The sequence below is a fragment of the Acanthochromis polyacanthus genome, chromosome 4 (assembly GCF_021347895.1).
Source record: "Acanthochromis polyacanthus isolate Apoly-LR-REF ecotype Palm Island chromosome 4, KAUST_Apoly_ChrSc, whole genome shotgun sequence".
NCBI classification, from domain to species: domain Eukaryota; kingdom Metazoa; phylum Chordata; class Actinopteri; family Pomacentridae; genus Acanthochromis; species Acanthochromis polyacanthus.
Window position 1 is genome coordinate 41,261,342 of NC_067116.1, and position 20,061 is coordinate 41,281,402.

Consider the following 20,061-nt stretch of genomic DNA (forward strand, 5'->3'; position numbering starts at 1 on the left):
TTCATTTTTATTGCACAGTTAGGTCCACATCTTGCCATATTATTGTTTTCCTGACTGTTTTCAGGTAATCAGTGACTGCCTTCTAACTTAGGCCACTAGCCGTTAGCATAGCCTAGCCACTGTGAGAGAAGCTACTTTCCTGGTTTGTAGCAACACCTTGTTTCTCATTCAGTTTGCTTGAGACATTTCTGAGACCACAGACCTGAAGTAGCGCATTTAATTTATCAATGATCGATCAATAAAAATGCTGAAATTTGGAAAAATTGCCAAATATCAGCCACGACTATCAGCCAAGCCAATGATCGGTCTATCCCGTCAAACTTCACGTAGCAAAAGCAAGATGTTGTGGTGAAGTTGTATGAGTGAGAATTTAATTCACAAAAAGATCTGTGTTCACTGTAATTATTCCTCCCTCTCAGCCCGTGCCCAAAGAAAGCTCGGCAGGCAGACCAGTGCAGAGGAGGAGTACAGCCGCTACATCCAGACAGCTGAGAGTGCTTTAAAAGCCTCCAGGCTCTCACTGAGGGTAAAAGCCAACACCAATGCACCACCTCCACCGTGGCTGGAATCCAGACTACGGGAGCTGCAGACCCTCATAACCCACATCAGTACGGTCAGACACACAAGCCTAGCAGCTGCAGACTCAGAATATTTACTCTCTGTACAGAAAAAAAAAAAAAAAACTGTCTGATCGGTCTGTGGACGTCTGCAGAACTTTTGCTGCTATTGACAATAGTTTCTCCTCTTTTTAAATCTGTCATTCTTGGTTTGTGTTACGGTTTATTAAACTTCTTTGATTACCAAGCTTTGTTTAAAAATTTCTTTTAGCAGCAGGTTAAACAGCCTTCAGTACCAGTGGAAAATGTGTCGTACTGTAAAACAGAAGAGCGACATCTTTCATACAGTAAAATGTTTATTTCACCAGCAACCAAAACACTACTAATAAATTATGTAATTCCTATTTCACATTCATTCAAAGTGCAAGCCTTCTGTTAATCAAACCTGATTCATTTTGGACACATGTCTTGCCAACAAATGTATCTCGATCTTAATGCCAGTAGTAAAGTTGGCACATTTAAAAAAAAAAAAAAAAAATGAGAGGAGAGCAGATGAAAACATGACATTTACCTCTGATTAAGGAACTCGGTCATCTTGAGGTGACTAATATCAATTGGCAAATATTTACGAATGGCTTCTAGTGTCCAAGTCTAGCACCATCTGATAAGCAGCCAACCAGTCCAGTTGAAGAGCAAGTTCTCATAATGAACATACTGATGATAAACGTCGGAGAATCGGCAGAACGTCCCAGTCATTAGCATTCTTACTGCCATCATGTCAAATGAGAAGCTACTTCCCACTTTACTGGTCTGTTGAGAAGTGGCACTCCAGATGTGGTGCGTGGATTCGAGTTTCCAGTGGTTAGTCTTTCGATCCAGATGGAAATGATGCATCAGACGTCATTACCAGGCGTTTTCATCCTCCCAGTTCAGGTCATCTCCGTCTCCCCAGCCATCTGTTTCAGTCTGGGAGAGAAAAGTAAATGTAAACACAATCATCATTGAGAGGTACAGAGGAAAAATCCTCCAGCTGATGCCAGTGCAGTCATTAATAGGGACAGTTGCTTTTTTAAACTGTGTGCAAACCTGTATTTTCACATTAGCTTTTTGGCTCTCACACTGTTCAAACTGCTTCCAGTTGTGTTACAAATAGCTGTAAAAGGTTCTCTTTACCTTAGTTGTGTTACAAATAGGCTGTAAAAGGTTCTCTTTTAACCTAAGTATGTTTTATTCCTTTAATTGTGGTTTGATTGTAATAGTTGTGGCAACCAATCCATCACCATTCCTTTTTCCCTTTTATACTTTTGGACGGAGGTAACTGACAAAACAATGGAATGTCAATTGAATTAAGTAGTTTTGATTATTGGCATAGTAGGTAGATTGAATGCTAAATTCCACACAAAATCTTTTTCTTTTCCTGCATTTGAGCTTGTAAAATAGGACAGTTAAACTCCTGATGCCTCTAAAAATATAATGACTCAACCCAAAAACATGCCTTAAAGAGGCTTACATTAGACACTGCTTCATATTTGTGGATCACAAAGGATAAGTTGTGTGTAAAAATCCATGTTTTTGCATGTTTGATTTGTAAAGGGACTAAAAATTGCTGCGGCAGCCAAGAAAGTATCAGTCATCCAAAACAAACACTGCAGGTAAAATCTGAAGGACATCACCACACACTCACCTCTGTGATGTTGACTGCTGCAAACTTGGCAGTGAGGGTTAAAGTATCGATGGATGAGTCAGTCTGCAGAGACTTTGTGTTGTCTGGAGACGACGCGCTGCTCTCTTGTAGTGGCAGCAGAGCTGGAGAGGACAGCTTGATGTCCGGCACCATGTCTGCAAACAGATCCAGCTCCGGGTCTTGCTCCACCTTTTTCTTCACCTTGATAGTGAACTCCTCTCCCAGATCTCCAATCCCACCGTTCTTCTGTGGCACTGCAGGTTTGGGTTTCGATGGGTTGTGTGATTTCTGCGACTCAATCTCCTCCTGAGCCCAGTTGCTGTCCATGAGGACTTCCTCTGTGACGATTGTCGCAGTGTTGAGGTCAGTTTAAGGGGTTTGGAGGAGCCCAGTCTCTGTGCTTCAGGAACAGATGTGCCCCCTCTGGGTGGCGTAAGTATGACGGGGTCTGGTAAAGGAGCTGTAGGGGAGAGATCTGAGGTAGGTTCAGTGTCCTCAAAGTCATCCCACGGCTCCTCCTCTGTGTTCTGATGAGCGGGCGGGAGTCTGCTGTCAACTGGATCGACTCTCTTTGAGGCCTGAATGTGGATCTGGATGGACTGTCCGTCTCGTTTCTCGCTCTCCTCGGGGTCACTCCAGTCAGGCCAGTCTTCCACTGTGCCTTCCAGTCTGTCGGCCTGCTCTGGGCTGTATGACAGCGGCTCCAACTTGCTGTCCTGATGGAAGCCATTCAAAGGGAGAGACATCTGTCTACTGATGTCTGGAAAACAGGACAGAAAAGACAGAATGAGATCCAGGTGTAAAAAAAATCAACAAGTTTATTTAGATTAAAAGTGTTAAGGGAGTGTTTTACCCGATATTGGGGTGATACTTCTGGGTGTCTCCCTCGTGCCTGCTAAGCTATCCATGTGATCGAGAACCAAGGCTTCAGTCCCCGACGGTCTGGGGAACAAATTCAACACTTTGGAAGGCTGGGCCATCTGAGGGTGGGAGCCTCCAACTATATGGACAGGTGAAGCTTAAAAAAAAACAGATTAAATTAGATCAGTGTCGCCCAAATGGTACCTTTCCAAAAAACTACTAGCTGAGCAACACACTCTAGCACACTTGACAGAACAGTAGGTAATTGGGGATTACTGGAGAAAAATTTCACTTTCCTAAATCCAGATTTTCTAGTTTGGGCTGATACTCTCACAATACCTGAGCCTGCCTTTGTGACAGTACAACAAACTCTGGCCTAGACTAACAAAACGGTGCCTCCCCTTCCTATCCTTACCCGATGATGAGTCAAGATTTTACTTGTAAAACTGGTTTTGAAGTATCTGAGCCCTACACTGCTGAATTCCTGAAAGCCTGAGCTCAAAATTTGCAGAGATAATCCTTCAAAACCAAAGGAAACCAATATTTGTTATTTGAACTGTTGAGCAACCCGACTGAGACAAACAGTCTAACTTTGTTCAGTCTGAAATCACACTTCCAAACAACAAAAATGAAACAATTCTAGGACAATTTGTTTGTAGTCAGTGCTGCCAGTTGTTCTAATATCTCCGTTTAGTAAGAGGCAGCATCATGCAGTGAGTCATCATTGAACAGTAAGAAAATGTGTGAATCTAAGGCGCTGTGCAACTGCAAAATTAGGAAAAAAAAAGTGAGCTGTGCAATCACATTTCTTAATGAAACTCTACACACTAGACATCTTTATGTCTTTAAACATTACTAATAAAGCAGCTTTCAGTGTTAATAAAAGACCAGCTTTGCTTACTTTCAGGGGTCACCTCGGTTGACTTGGTAAAGTTGGGCGTGGTGCGTTTGAAGACCTTGGTTCTCTCCCCACCCACGACCACTTGAGCCCCCAGCAGGGGCACCAACACCGCCAGACTCTGCAGCGTCATGGCAACCAGAGAATCATTGGTGTCTCTCATTCCTAACAAAACCTGCAGACAGCAACAAGCAAAGGAGATTAGACAATTCCGAAAGCGTTGCAGTATGACTTAAGTAATTTTTCCATATTTAGTTAAAAAAAAAAAAAAACATGCATCATTTTTCCTGATGTTATACTAGAAACAATTGGAGTATCGTAAATGTTTTTCCTTCGTACCTTAATTCTAAAACGTAAAATTTCATGTATTCTATATTCATTACATTTAAAGTAAAATATTTTAAGCCTTCTATTGTTTTAATTGGGATGATTATGGCTTATAGCTCATGAAAATCTGACATTATTAGGATATTTTCTAAGGAAATATATCAGGCGAGTTGGAAAATATATTTGGCAGTAGTTTTGGCACTGAGGGCTCCTTGAAAAGGAAATCGGCATCTTCATAAAGCTTGTCAGCAGATAAAAACATGAAGTGCGTGGTTGTGGTTGTGCGTACTGAACGAGACTGAAAAACACACTATATTTAGAGTTTCAAAATGAAATACTTTCATATTTTGAGATATATTTGTTCAAACTTTCTTACCTTTAAGTCCAATTATTGAAATTAACATAGGAAAACATTTTACTTGACATGTGTTCAGTCTAGAATATATTAAATATTTGCTTTCTTTGATAACTGGACACAAATATTTATCTTTTTCACTATATTTTAATCATTTGACATGCACTAGACCAGTGGATCCTAGTCAAATTTTAGATGTTGGTAAGATGTTTAGACAGGAATGAGCTGGTTGTGCTTTTTCTTCTTGTGTCCGGCCTTTACACAAAGACCAGGGACACACTCTAGGAGTTTCCTGCAGATTTACTTCTGTTTTATCCCTCCTGACAATCTGAGGATGATCAGACCAGATCATTTGGTGATGTGAGGAGTTTCTATTCTTACATCTCTCTAAACGCTTACAGATTTAACAGGGCCAGCCCCAGTTATAATCAAACATGTATGATGTTTTATCTCTTTCCCACGGCAAGCGTTATGTCATCATTGTTGCACCACATTCTCCATCTACATTCCATCTGCTCTCCATGAGGTCAGGTGAGGTGGTGCTCTGCTCCATGATGCTCCCTCTGGAACAGTAGGCTTAATGGTTTCCTGTAGTTTGTGTTGTGTTATTTTCTAATCTTGTAATGTGTGCAAGTCTGAGATTAGAGAGAACAATATGTTTCTCTTTAGGTGCCGCCCGACTTCAAAATCAGCGAGGACTTTAAAATTCCTGTAGTGTGCGACGTGTCTAAGCTAAGCTAAATGCTGCCTGGCTGTAGCTCCTTAAGTAAGAGTGGTATCAATGCTCTCTTCTATAGCTCAACCAAAAAAACGGATAACGGTAATTTCCCAAAATGTTGAACTATCCCTTAACTTATTCATTATTGACGACAAATTGTGCTTCTATGTCGACACTCCACCTGAGGTAGGATCTGGTTTTTGAGCTCATCGAGGGAGAAGAACTCGGCGTAGATGTGGATGTGAGCCAGCAGCACGATCCGGACGTGTTCTTCATTGACTTTGTAGAGCTTAAGAAGCTGGGGAATCACATGTTTGCGGTACAGGGACACAGACAGCAGGCAGTCCTCGTTGCTACCACCACCACTGGAATCTGTCCACACAGACGAAATACAGAAGTTTTATACAGCATCTGTAGCTCTCAGCTAGCACACTGCATTTTTATTCTTCTTTAAGATGTGTTATTGCTAGCAGCAAGAGAAAAGAGTTGCCATCTTACCCTTCTTTGGCCTTTAGCAGATGAAGGCAGGAAGCTTTTGACAGCCATGGGTTCTGCAAAAACGAGAGAGTTGAGGAGTTTGGGAACAAGGCCGTGCTGCTATCAGCTCTTCAGGAAGGCTCTGGACCCGGTCTAGAAGAAACCTAAAACACAGTTGGCACATTAAGTAAGGTGTAGGTAAAGATTCACAAAGACAACATACAAGACCATTTATATTTAACTAAAACTCTGGATTAGCTCGAAAAAATAGTCAAAACACTTTGTTTTACATGATTACACTGCATTGAGAACAAAATGGTGCATTGAAAAAATAAAAACCATGCCGTTTCTTACTTAAAGAATTCATTCTTTTCTTCTTCCGTCATTAGGGTCAGGCTTTTCAGAAAATTCATCACTTCCAGGAAGTCGTTTCTATTCACAGAAAAATCAGTGTTTAAAAGCAAATCAATTCTCAGTATGTCCTGACAGCAACAACAATAAACACAGACCTGAAAAAGTCATGAGTCAGCAAGGAGCTGAGCGGAGGTCGAGACAAGGGGTCAGAGTTCAGCAGGCCGGCCTGCAGGGTCTTTGTCAGGCTGTCAGACAGCTCCTGCGACACTGGAAACCACAGCAGAACGAGTTGGTTCACTGCATGAGAGTGTATACACAGGTTAAACTGCACAAACAGGTGGTTGAAGTCTTCTCTACTCACCGTAGCCACTCAGGAGAGGAATAAGGGCGTCCATCATCATTCCAAAAGAATAACAGTCCCGAGAGTGAGCATGTTTGTCTGGAAGGATTTTAAAGCCCTCGACCTGTTGACAGCATGTTTCTTAAAAAAACTTGTGAACAAAGCAGAATGTTTTTTTTCCTATGTGTCACTATCTTTAACCTGCTTACCTGCTCTTCTGGAGGAACACAACGGGCTTCTCTTGCATTCTGAATGCTTGTGAGAAACTGGAGAGTTAAAAAAAACACAAATATCAAAACATTAAACTATACAGTTACACGAAGAGCAACTACATTTCATGGAATTGTTAAGTTTTGCAGCATGTTTATGTAACCCGCCAAAAGAAAGGTTAAATAAACATTTTTATTCATTTCTGATCATTAGTTAGTTCCACCTCACGTATTCTGAGTTTTATTTTGAAACCCGGAACTTTATTTGGATGAGACGAAGCAATGCGCTTAAACATTCGACGTAGCTTAGCATCACTAATGCTGCTGCTGTGAAAGTTGAAAACGAGAGAAAAAGGTATGACAAACTGTTCGTCTTGCACGAAAAACCAAGAAATTACTTAGTCGATTATATAAACGATTGAAATTCCGTTTTAGAGGTGGAGAACCGTCGCAGACGCACTTTTAATTGTCCTGCCTTCTCCAAAAGAAAACCGCCTTCTTGGTAAGCTAGCTCCTGCTTGTTTTCTAATGAGTGTGTGTATGTGGAAATGTCACGCGGTGACCATGCTAGCTCAATGCTACCGTGTATCGCACATTTTATGTTGTTTTAGAAGAATCAATGTTAAAAGCTTTTATTGATAAGTTTGACTTGAAAATTCATATTAATCTATCCTGTATACTAAAATAAGCACATGTGAAACGCCTAGTTATTTTTGCTATATGAGACTGAAAGGTCAAAACCATGCTCAACAAAAAGGTAAAATGTCATTTTAATCAGTTTGGAATGGATAAAAGCAGCAAAGCTGTAATTTGTGTTAAAATTGTGAATTAAAAACAATGTAATTCATTTATTCATTAAAAATCTCAAATCCCTATGCTAAAAAAGGGTTAAAAAGAGAGACAATACATATGGAAGAATGCCTGAAAGGGTAATGTGTCCTTTGTAAAAAAAAAAAAAAAAGTGAATTCAATGGTAAAATGTGATCTTACCATTGCACTTTACTGCATTACAATAGTTCAAATGGTATATTCTGACACTATCAACATTCATTTTGGAAAAACTGGTTATCAACTTTGTAAACTATAGTGTTTTGTTTCCAAACAGAAAAGATACATTTTAATGTTGTACAACACTTTGAATGAATCTCATTGAATGATATTTTATTAGAACCTGGACTATAGACCTGTTTTGCAAGTACAGGTCAGGTCTTATTTGATGCCTGGAAATTGTGTAGCTCCAGCCCTGGTGTCCAACGAGGCTGACCAGCGATCCAGTTGATGGCGAGCCTCGCAGTCGAACTTTGAGCTCCCACCACACCATTCAGCGGATTCTGTGGTAGGATTGTGTCAGTCCCACTGACCGACACCAACGAGAGCCCACTTGGATACCTTTCCTTGACTTATTGAGTTGAACTCTGATTGGATCCACAACGAACCAGTTCCACAGGAACAACTTCTAATGGACATTTTATGTTTTTTTCTCAGTTTATTGGACCCATAGGTATTGTACTATACTGATGTTGTGCACTGTTTAGTTTTTAAAACTAAAGTTCACAATAACAATGTATGCCTGTGTCCAGTGGTTATTGCTATTACTCCCAGCTCCTACGAACCTAGGTAGTGACATGTACGTACTCAGAAGTGGGTTACATTTAAACCCCTCGTCCGTTTTGAAATAGTGTCTCTTGATAAGTGTGATGTACTCAAATAGATGAGTCACATGGAAAAGTAAATAACCATAAAATTACAATAATAGATTCCAGATTCAGTGCCAATGGTCTGAATGAACCTCCTCAGATTAGAGAGATTAAACCATCTTATCCAGACCTCTGGCATCAAGCTTCTGGTTTGTTCCTTGTTACTGAAGTGTGTGGTGCTGCCATACCAAGATCTAAAGAGCTTGGGTGTAGATAGCTATGAGTCTGGCAAAAGCATTTCAAAAAATCTCCAAATCATTTAATATACCATTCCAGTGTCAGGAAAATCTTCAAAAAGTGGTGTTCAATTTGAAATGACTGCCAATTTACAAATCAACAGAAAATACGTCTTTAAGAATCCCAAATTGTCTTCACAGGATTTACATCTGTGCTAAATAGTCCTGTGTTAATATGCATTAAAGGTAACTTTTGCATGCATATGTGGTCAAGATTTTAGCAATCTGATGACAAAAAGGAGATGTGGAACAATCAATACAAAATGCCTTTATGAAGGTATTTCTGCTAAAGGGAGCAACACAAGCTTCTGAGGCCACATTCTTCCACACAAGAATAGTACATGACTAGATATTTTTGTTTGTGTATCTTCATCCAGAGGCACTATTTCAAGGAGGACTGAATGTTTGCTTGTCCAACAGTTCAGAGCAGCCAATAATTCAGTGGGAAGCTTTTTGTGCGTTTTTGATTTTCTAATAAATAAAAAAGAAGAAAGAAACAAAATGCTCACATAGATGTCTCAGCAAAATGTTTACTCTTTACCTCAGGAGTTGCTTCAGAGAACTTGCAGACGGTCTCCATCCCTCCCAGTTTCCAATGGCCATCTTCACTGACAAATACAGATGAAATACAGACGTTGTTGTGGCTTGATTTACCCTAAAGGAAAAAGAAAACAAATTCTGAACGTATTCTTTTATGTTTAACATGACCAGACAAATGGACACCACAGTCTGACTAATGAAAAACATGAAACAGCACGTCAGTAAATTTCCTTCCTATCATAATGTCTAACTGGTTGTTCTTTATCTTTGTTTAAATCACATTCATTAAGATAATCAAGCAGGGATTGCTTGGGAGTGACAGAAGAAAAGCTCTTCTCTTTTTTCTACCCTCTCGTGCAGAAAGACCAGTGCCTGCAGCAGGTCGTAGATGCCTGCACAGATTTCCTCCGGGGACAGACTGTCCAGCAGCAGCTCCAGGGGCTGCACATGCTCAGTTACCAGGTGGATGCCGCCGTCCTGCACCGAGCAGGACAGGAAGCGCAGCAGACATGGATGCCTTAGTGTCTTCAGGTGCTGCAGGAAATGAAAAGGGAATTAAGGGAATGTGCCTGTAACACATATTTAAGATTTCAAACAAACTACAGACCATTTAGTTCAAATGCAAGCTTGTAGATATACTTTTGTACATTAGACTTGATGGCACTGCATAGTACTCGACCTAACATACAGCTTTAGAAATAGTAATTAAAGCACTGTGACCACCATTTTCTCCCTTTTCATTTACAGGTCTTGCTAAAACCATACTGTGTTGTTTTCTTAAGGTTGTAGCAGACAGCAGACTCTCTGACTGTATCCTTATTAAGCACCAAAATAGCTGCCTTCTCATTAAATCACAACTCTTTACTTTTCGGAGTTGTTGAGTTTACTGTTGAATGTTTTTTTTTTTTTAAACATAGCTTACTGCCTGAATTGAATTATTTATATTTATTTATTACACTTTTTCATGTCTTTTAAAAGATGCTGCAATTATTTAAACCACTGAGATAACGTTCAAACAAACTCATGAATGTGGTCTAGACTTTGTAAAAGAAAACGGCAAGTGGTCTAGTAGTTACTGCCAAAGCTGTAGTTAAAGGACGCATTTCTATTTGCTGATTTTTGTAGTAATGCATTTGGTCGTACTGAATTTGTAGTTGGCTCCTTTATGAAGCAAAGCAGGTGCACAAACTATGCTGAAATCCAGAAACTGAATATTTGTCGTGTATACATAATGCCACAGATGATCACATCCTGTGTGGAAAACTTGAGCTGTCTTTTAACATGAGACCTTTATCGCTGCAGATTTTACTTTTAGAGTTTAAGAATGAGGGAAAAATCAACTGTGTAAAGGCAGTGCTGTATGGGGGGAGTCGGCACTGGCATTTGTTTTGCACCACTCTGAAGTACTGTGGTGTCAAATAAGTGCATGCAGACAGAAGCACCTCCATGAACATCACTGAAATCTCTTTGGTGATCCTGGATCTTATAGATTATCACTGAAACGCCAATCTCTAAGTTTCAGGGATGCAACTGCAGAGCACTAGTGCAAGTGAAATCATCATAGATGACTGTAGCAGCTCTTCATATACAGAAGAAACAGTTTGACACTTTGGTTGATGAGGGTGCACACGTACACCCAAGGCACTAACAGGAGCTGCAGCTTAGTTTGCTGCTTCCAGCTGTTTTAGGAGTCTTTCCTATGGGTTTATTAAATGCCTGCAGCAATACATAGCAGTAAGCGCCACATAAGTGTCTCCAAAGTGAGAGAGATGTGCCAGATCAAACAGGACTTAACAGTAAATAGCATTGTGTACCTTTTTTCCTCAGACAGGTGAGCTGTCTCACACATTGTCGCAGTTTATCAGCTGCAGTTAAACCATAAATTACACCTGAATTCTGAGCTCCGTCAAAGCTGGATATTTTACTACAGTAAAAGTCAATTTTTTTCCTCAAGCCACAATATTTTCTCTGTCACATTGTCTTTTATAGAGAGAACTGTTGCTGTTTTACACCAGGATATTTACAAAAGTGGCATTTGGTTACAGTAACACAACTGGCTTTAGTAAGAGAAATGATCATCACACATGGAGAGAATTTTAAATATTGAAATAATCCCCTCAAATACACCACCATATCCTCTCCCCTGGGCACCTCAGCAAACAAATGTTAACTATATCTGTTTGTAAATATTGAACAATTGGTAACATTCACTATAAAGCAAGAAAAAGGTATATCACTATGCAGTTTTTAACTCTATCAACAAGTCTCTACACGATAATAGCAAAATAGAATTCCTGAAATCCAGCTACAGCTTTGGGTTTTTGTGTGCCACCCCGAGACTCTCAGTCTTACCACAGATGTGAACAGTTTGTGGAGGTGCACCTGTATGCAGACTGATCACTTTAAAGTGCAAGACAAGATAAATAATTACTACTACCGGTGAGATGGCATCCGGACAGGCGTTATCACACTTACCTTGGCAGCTTTGTTGACTTTGTCCTCATTGCCCCGCTTGTGAACAAACACAGAAGCGGGCTTTCCATCCTGGAGCACCGCCGAGTACATGGTGAGTCCGGAGGGCGAAGTCAGGAGCGGCTCCTCTAGGGTGCAGCTCCGCACCGCGCTGCTCTCCGCACCCATGACTTGTTCCTGGAGCGGCAGGTCAACGTGGAGGGGCGGGCAAGGCAAGCGTGATATGTGTTATTGTGAGAGGATGTGGTCAAACCTGTAGATATAAAGCTGTGTTATGAAGAGAGGCTGTCACTCTAGTACCTGTTTCACTGCGCTGGATGCTGTACTAGAAGTTAGCTGCTGCTGTTAGTTGCCTAGCTGGCTAACCTCGGCGCTACGTTAGCCAGCTCCTCATTGCTGTGATCGTCGGTCGCTTTTCCACCTCCAAATACTCATGCTAGTCGTAGTCTACCACAAAATCGAAACAGCGATTGAAAACTCTCTAAACCGATTAAAAAAGTGGGGGCGAACAGTTCTATTTCACTGCTTCTCACACCAGCGATGCTAACGTGGAGCCAAAGCTGCGCTGTAAACACTGACCGTTCCGGTAAAGGACGAACTCACAGAGCCGGGCGGAGTATTACGCTCAACACGGTTAGTAATAAGTGTCCAAGGACTGATTTATGTGAAATTTTAAACATTTACGATTAGTATTGAAAAGATTAATATCTCTAAAGCATAACAGGCAACACTAATATGTTTCAATGTAAGTGTCAAAATCATACAAACACAAAGACACCCCCGCGATGTTCGCTAATGGTTGCAACCGAAGTGGTGTGAGGCAACGCAGGTATGACTGTGGAGAGTTGCCATATGGAGACTAAAAACAAAGTAGAAACTGATACTATCAACCTGAAATTATGAAATTCTGTGCTGCTTTGGTTTGACGAAATGAAAGTTTGTGGTCCGCCGTGTGCCCAGGGGGAGTACCCGCTATAGTAAAGTTAGCAGACCATTTATAAACCGTGCAGTTAAAGCCATAACACCTGGCAGCTGACATTCCGACCACGAAAGTTTAAAGCTGCAGTTCCCATAAGTGCCTAACTCATATAAATCCAGATTACAATCTGTGTTCTTCCTCCAAACTGATTCTATAATTGGGATTACAGCAGTTCTTCAGGACTGCTCTCAAATAATTGAAATGTTACTAAACAAGGTTGTACTTATCAAATTAAATAACTTTGGTCTCCAGTATATTGGGTAATTCAGTTCTTTGTACTTAATTTATTATCATGATTTCTTTTTAAATATGTTGTGTACAGACTTATTTACTTGTCTGTCTGCTTTTCTTACTCCATGTAGGTTTCCCAGAGACTATGGGCTGAGGAGGAGCTCTGAGGAGAAAGGGGTTTGCTGCCAACGATGAGTGGGTGCTCTGCAGTGATAATTTTAAACCTGGTGAGTTTGACTGGTGTTAAGGAAAAAATGTAGGTGCCAAGTCATCCCGAATTCTGCAAACCTGTTTATGCTCGCTCAGTCCCTAATATGACCCTGAGACAGACAGACGCTTGGAAAAGATAACATAGGAATGAAAGGCAAGTGTTTGGCTGACAAGGTAAGAATGACAAGGTTATATTGTTGTATTCCTGTTCAGATGGATCCTGAACTAACAGTCCTGCTACCATATTTGGAGTGTAGCCTTAAACATGGCATGCCTCTCAAACTGTGTATAAGCCCAAAGCCAGAGCGACTCCTCAGAACTGATGCTGCCAGTGCTCACATCACTGTGTTGCTCGCTGTATCATTTCTCCATCTGAGTCTCCAGAGCGTCTCTGAGTTTGCCTCCTGATTCTTCTTTCGACATCGCAGAATTCCCTAACAAATCTGGCGTCACGAACAGGATCTCCACACAACAAAGACTGATAAGTGCAAATTTTTAACAAATTTTGCAAACTGCCATGTTTGAGTTTGGCGAGATTTTGTACATGTTAAACTAAAAAAACACATTTTTGAATAATAAATTCTATGATATAGAATCTGTGACTGTCTGATATTGATTTTGGATATTAAATGCCAGTCGGCTCCCTCAAGAGGCCAGTACGGCGCACTACACATGTGGATTTCAGTAGCTTCTTGGTGCTAGTTTACTGCTGTAAGAGGCGGCATCGGGCATGTGGATTGGGTAATATACTTGAGTCACCCTTTAAAGGAGGGAGAGTCGACCTTAGGGGACAGCCTGTGAGTCCTTCCACCTTTGAGAACAACGTTTGAGGCAAATTCAAGTGTTTGTCTGTGGAAGGCGAGACAAACGTCCGGCCCTTGGTTCAGCGGGGTTTAAGACCCTGGGGAATTTTGTCCGGCTGCACAGTGAGGTTGTGGTTAGCACTTTGGCCTTGCAGCAAGATGATCCCCAGTTCAAATCCCAGGATGGGTCTGGGATCTTTCTGCATGGAGTTTGCATGTCCTCCCTGTGCATGCGTGGGTTTTCTCCGGGTACTCCGGCTTCCTCCCACAGTCCAAAAATATGCTGAGGTTAACTGATTATTCTAAATTGCCCGTAGGTGTGAATGTGAGTGTGATTGTTTGTCTGTATATGTAGCCCTGTGACGGACTGGCGACCTGTCCAGGGTGTCCCCTGCCTTCGCTGGAGTCAGCTGAGATAGACTCCAGCACCCCCCGCGACCCTAGTGAGGATAAAGCGGTGTATTGAGAATGGATGGATGGATGGAATTTTGTCCCTGAGCGAGGTTGTGAGCAAACCTATCAATACAATGTGTTGAATTAGGTACCCAGATCCACCAGACTGGAATTCCACGTTAAATTTGAGGGTTGTCTAGCGCAGCTAGGCTAGTTGTTTCCAGTTATGTCAGAATCGTCACACCTCTGTTGCCACTTAGTTACGTCCGCCTTCTGACTCTACACTTCATGGTGATTCGTCGGCCAGTTTTAGGAGCATCCAACCTCGAGGCTTACCGAGGGTAACTAGACCGACCCTGGCAGAGAATTTAATTCGTTGCCGTGGGTTGTCTAGTGCGGCTAGGCTATATCTCACTAATAATCATGATCAACCTGAAAAACCCACAAAACACCCATCTATACTTCACTACACTTAGTACAGTCCGGTTCCCCCTTCTATAAATCTTCTTGGTATTTTCCACTTCCTGTTTGTCAAAGTGGCCTTCTACCTGGACAGGATTTGTTGGAGCTCATGCAACAAACATTTTGGGTAACTGTACTTTAATATGGATGGATGACACTGAATTAGAGTCTATTTAAAGTTCAGATCTGTAGCTCTGTCATTAAATAGGAAATTATTTCTCAGAATTCACAGAGAAAAGTCTGAAATGTTTGCTAGGTTAGCATCCCACATGTTCTTTGGCTCAGCTTAAGCTAACTCTCTCCAACTTCTGGATCTCTTGAGTTGCTTGTTGTTAAAATATCTTGCCAGAGGTACTGAAGCTCAGAAAGTCTGAGATGTTTGTTCAAAATAAGCTCATTCTCAAGTCTTCTCTGAGCTGTCCTCTTTAGTTTGAACTTTCCCTAAACTTAGGAGTTAATGACAGAGCAGCACATCCAGACTCAGTCTCATTTATGTAGGGATTTAACTTCAGTGTCATTCATTGATGTTAAAGTGCAGTTTTTCAGATGTTTGTTGCACATGCTGCCAACCAAACCAGTCCAGGTGAAGACGATGTGAAGAGAAGCTCCAGAGCTGGCAAACTGAGAGGGGTCTGGAGAAAGTCTTATTTAATAAACAAAGTCCAACGAAGACTTTCTCCAGACCCCTCTGAGTGCATCCTTCCGTTGTCTCCAGGAGATGAGATATTAATGTTTCCTGTTCATAAGTTATTGTGGCATTTTATAATCATGCCGTGCGGGGACTGTATTGTAACTGTCACTTATCAGTTTGAACCACCGGGCCTCTAGGGGGCATAATTGTCTCCGGTATCATTTTTTTGCAGTCAGTGCTCATATGATGATGCTGCCTCAGCCATTAGCACGACAATGCTAGTCTCTTTTCACCGTCTGAAAGTTCGTTCGTAACCCTTTGAGTGGCAAAATAAGTGAGTAAAGATGCTGATAATATTGTTGGAGTGTATATTTGTAGTTGCCATGATACATTTGCAGTGTTGTGTCAGTCTGTTTTTATGTTTACAATAATAGTCGCGGTTTCAGGCTTTGGGGTAGTTTAGCTTTGATTCAACTTAAGTACCTTATTGCTTACCAGTGTGATGACCCTCCACCTGGACACCAGGTGTGTCTGTTCCAGTCGTCACCTGATTGAGCCACACCTGCGATCTAGTGGCTCAGCTGCACTTAATCTGGCCCACTTCTATTCAAACTGGCTCTCTGACAGGTGTTGCTGCTGTGTGGAGCTCCAGTAGCATGATTCTGGGTTTTGGTTTTGAATGCCCATGTGGTTGGTTTGCGTGGCAATAAACTGTTTTTAGTCGCCGCACCATTGCTGTCTCTTGGTTTTGTTGCGACTTTTGGAGCCGAGTTGTAACACCAGTCACCTGCAGCGGTTTTCTTATGTAAATTAATCCGTACTTACCTGTAATACTGATGTGTTTGAAGTTTTAAGCAATTTGTACTGTTATTGACCAGCGCATTCTGTATGTTTATTTCAGTTTCACACTTCTCTGTATTAAAATCCGTTCAACTACCACACTGGCCTGTTCCTTGGAGGATGCGGTACAGGGGAGAGTTTAGCTGGCTGTGAATCCCAGTATAGGACAGGAGTCACACTGGGTGTAACAGTACAATGAATATCACACATTTATGTTGGAAATAAATGTCCTTTAATTCGACATTGTCATGCAAAAGTTGGATTTCCCTTTAATGATGTTCAAATCTTTGAGTGTTTAGTTGATGTTGGTTTCTAAATGTTTCTGACACTCGGCCTCAAACATTAAAACCTTCTACGGCTCACAAGCTGCAACAGTTCACACATTATCAACTATCTTTCTGACTAAACTAAGATAAAAAGTGAAAAACTGCCTGATTCCTGCATCATGAATGTAAATCTTTTTGGTTTTTATGGCAGTAAACTGAATATATTTGGGTTTGACATTTTATAAACCAAAACAAGAAATGAATTACTGGAGAAAACAATCAACAGATTAATGGACAAAGAAAATGTGTTTTTTAACATATATGGCTGAATTCCTCCAACATTACAAGATACATACAATTTAAATTCAGTTTTATTTATATAACACCAATTACAGGTCAAATTGTCTCAAGACACTTTATTTTTGTATTTTATTGTCATATTTAAAATATGACAAAGTAAGAAATTTAAACCTCTTGACTAATCCAATTTATTATTTGGTTTTTAAGAGACTAATCAACAATTAAAATCACTTTCTCCACTAAAACTAATAAACATGAGGTCAAATAGAAGGAACAGTTTTAAATCCTGCAGTCCCACGATGACAAGAATAAAGTTTGTCAACAAAAACTAAATCTGCTGGTGGATTCCATTAAAGTCCTAATAAATGATAATAAAGTGTGATACTAAAGGTTTGTGGCGCTAAAAATCTCAAAGTAAAGATGTCAAGTTGAACATCTGGATGGAGGCTGATAAAAGTTGACCTCCCTTCATTTCTCTGGATTTTAGGCATGCTGGTTAAAGACCTGCTCTTCTAGTCGTCTTCCTTCTAGTCGCTGTAAAAAGTTACTCCATCCTCGCTGACTTCAACACCTCTTCATGAAAACTTGTTCTGCCTCCGACCTGGTGGAAACTCCAGAAAGTCGAGAAACCCGTCGAGACTCGGATTTTCAAAAAAACTCGTCGGGCGGGGGAAGGTGTGGTGGGTGGTGGGGGGGTAGAGGGGGGAGGCCGCCACCCACCTCCCCGCCTACTCCGCCCTGACTCCATCCAGACTCCGCCTTGGCTCCACCCATGTGGTCACTTTATTAGGAACAGAAACTACGATGTCAAAGGGACGACGAGTTTATTTCTTTTTATCTGATCTGTAGCTCAGTGAGTTCAGGGTTTGTCTATGGAGCTGCAGGTTGCCAGTTCAAGACCAGACCCTTCTTAAATTTTCTGAAAAACTTAGACAAAGAAAGAAAAATACCAGTGGTAGAACTTGATCCTGCTACCTTCCACTTGGTAGTCTCTCTTCTTACCCCCTGAGCTACTCACTCAGATACTAGTTCTTTTTTTTTTTGCGCATTTATCATCTGTTTTTTGTCATTTTCGATTTTTTTTTTTGTAACTCGAGTCTCATCTTGACTGTTTTTCTCATGAGGTTGGACTTCAGCCTTTGTGCTGGAGGGTTGAACCCTCAGTTCCAAGACTTTCCAAAGCCTCCGGACCTCCTGAGTCCTCAGGACCTGAGCTTTCACACAGTCTGAGGGCTGAAATTTTCTAAGTCCCACAGTAGATCTCTGTTCAATTTAACTTTGAGACAGTCTGAGGACTGAAATCCTAAAAGTTTTTCTGTACTTCTGTGTTAGTTTGAACTTCGTGGTTAACAGAAGCCTTAAAACTTGTGACCATGAGTCTTGATTTCACATTTAGACCATCCATCTGAGTTCTTCTCAGACCTTCACCTGTGGGTTCTTTAGAAATCCTGAACAAACTTTGATTCTCTTCACTGAACAGTAAAGTTTGTGGAGATCAGAAGGTAACATTAGTTTGATCGATGCCTTCAACTACGAGTAGACTTTATCTGGAAAGCAGTTTTCTGAAATGAGCTCTTAGTAAATCTGTCCACAGTCAAACCAAGAACACAAAAAGAGGAAATTCTTGAAGAAAAAACTTGATGTTTTCCTTTCAGACTAGAAAACGCTTTAAGACCTTTATCTGTTTTTGCTCTTTTTGATCATTTTATTGTCTCTTCTGTTTAATTTGATCTTCTAAAGTCTAACTGGTGTCTTTTCAAATGTTTTGTCTTTAGTTTGATTCTTCTTAAATGTTTAGTTTTGCTCTTTTCTCATCTTTTATTCTTTTCTAATGTCTGATTTGATTTTGAAATGTTTTGTCTTTTTAATGTTTGTTTTTTTCAAATGTTTTATTGGCTTGTTTGGAAAATTACCTTTTCTTTCCCAATATTTAATTTTTTTGATTAAATCTTTAAGGGTTTTCTTTTTAAATGTTTCACTACCTTCTAATGTTTATTTTTTAAAAATGTTTTATTATATTTTCTGTTTATTTCATATTTTAAGTTTTGTCTTTAAGATTTAATTTTTCAACTTACACATTTACTTTTGAATTAAACATTTCATCTTTTTAAAAGTTTAATAATCTCATTAAATGTTTTGTATTTTATATGTTTGATATTCTTGTCTAATTGTATCTTTAAATGTTTAATTATCTAAAATGTTTCATCTTTAATGTTTAATATTTTTGTTTAAAAATGTTTAATTTCATAATTATGTTTTGTATCTTGTTTGTCTAATTAAATATTTTGTTTGTTTAATATAATTTAATTGTATTTAATTTTTAATTTTCTTTTTAAACATTTTATTGTATTAAATGTTTTTTTCCTTTTATTTAATTGATTTTTAATGTAGTTATTTTCTTTAATCATTTTTTTGTCAAGATTTTAACCCCAACCTTAAAAATGAAACAAACCCTTAAATCACAATAAAAATACTTCTGTTGTCACAATCATGAGTGTCAGTTATTCAGTTTATCAATTCAGCTTTATTTGTTTAGCACCTTTCACACAGATGACAAAACAACATAAGCAAAGAGAAAAAACTTTGCTAAAACTATTAACACTCAAAAACATATTTAAAGAAAAGATTTAACATGGTAATAAAATATGTTGCGTCCAGGAGATGGAGGGAGTTTATTGAAGTCTTTGGATCACACTGTAAATCATTTAAAATAGAAACTTGATATTCAGTCAAAGGAAACTGTAAACTGCAGAGCGACAGAAGAACCAACAATACCTCCCGTTTTCTCCTTTAATGAGTCGACTCTTCTGGTGCTTTCAGACCAAAGAACTACAGACTCTTCACAACCTGCTCAAACTCTTGGTACAGGACCTCACCACATGGGTCAAGAAGGTTTCCTTCTCATTTCTACTCTGAAGCTCACCTCTCAAACTGCTGACAAATGTTTGTGCTGCTCTAAAGTCTGGTCTCCAGAACTTCCTAGAAACTCTCAAAGTCTCTTCTGCTGCAGGTTGCTTTGTAGAACTGTGACAGAAAACCTCACTAAACCACATGGAGGGGCCTCAAGATAGTCGTCCAAATGAAACCGTACAAAAACCAAACTAGCACAACACAAACACTAAAGTCTCCTGCAGCCTACCAGAGAAGCTTTTTAAACAGAGAATCAGGACAGGAACTCTTACCTTCTGGACAACCAACGTTGGTTCACAAACAAGAATACA

General features: G+C 40.1%; 2 protein-coding genes across 2 annotated transcripts in view; one reads left to right on the forward strand and one right to left on the reverse strand.

Annotated features, from left to right (window-relative positions):
- Window positions 1–893: 893 nt before the first annotated feature.
- Window positions 894–12,171, reverse strand: scyl3 (SCY1-like, kinase-like 3). Its single transcript, XM_022203802.2, is given in 17 exon segments — window positions 894–1,523; window positions 2,242–2,564; window positions 2,567–3,001; window positions 3,095–3,259; window positions 4,004–4,175; window positions 5,582–5,772; window positions 5,899–5,911; window positions 5,914–5,988; window positions 5,990–6,041; window positions 6,232–6,309; window positions 6,387–6,498; window positions 6,593–6,695; window positions 6,781–6,837; window positions 9,255–9,368; window positions 9,602–9,787; window positions 11,729–11,902; window positions 12,026–12,171. Coding segments are annotated over 16 exon segments (2,304 nt in total). The 5' UTR covers window positions 11,894–11,902; window positions 12,026–12,171; the 3' UTR covers window positions 894–1,460.
- A 59-nt stretch (window positions 12,172–12,230) lies between these two features.
- The window catches only part of lpxn (leupaxin), a 55,306-nt gene continuing 47,475 nt past the window's right edge, over window positions 12,231–20,061 (forward strand). The window contains exons 1-2 of the mRNA XM_051946571.1: window positions 12,231–12,358; window positions 13,067–13,162. The gene's annotated coding sequence lies outside the window, so the exon portion shown is untranslated. The remainder of the gene's footprint in view (window positions 12,359–13,066; window positions 13,163–20,061) is intronic.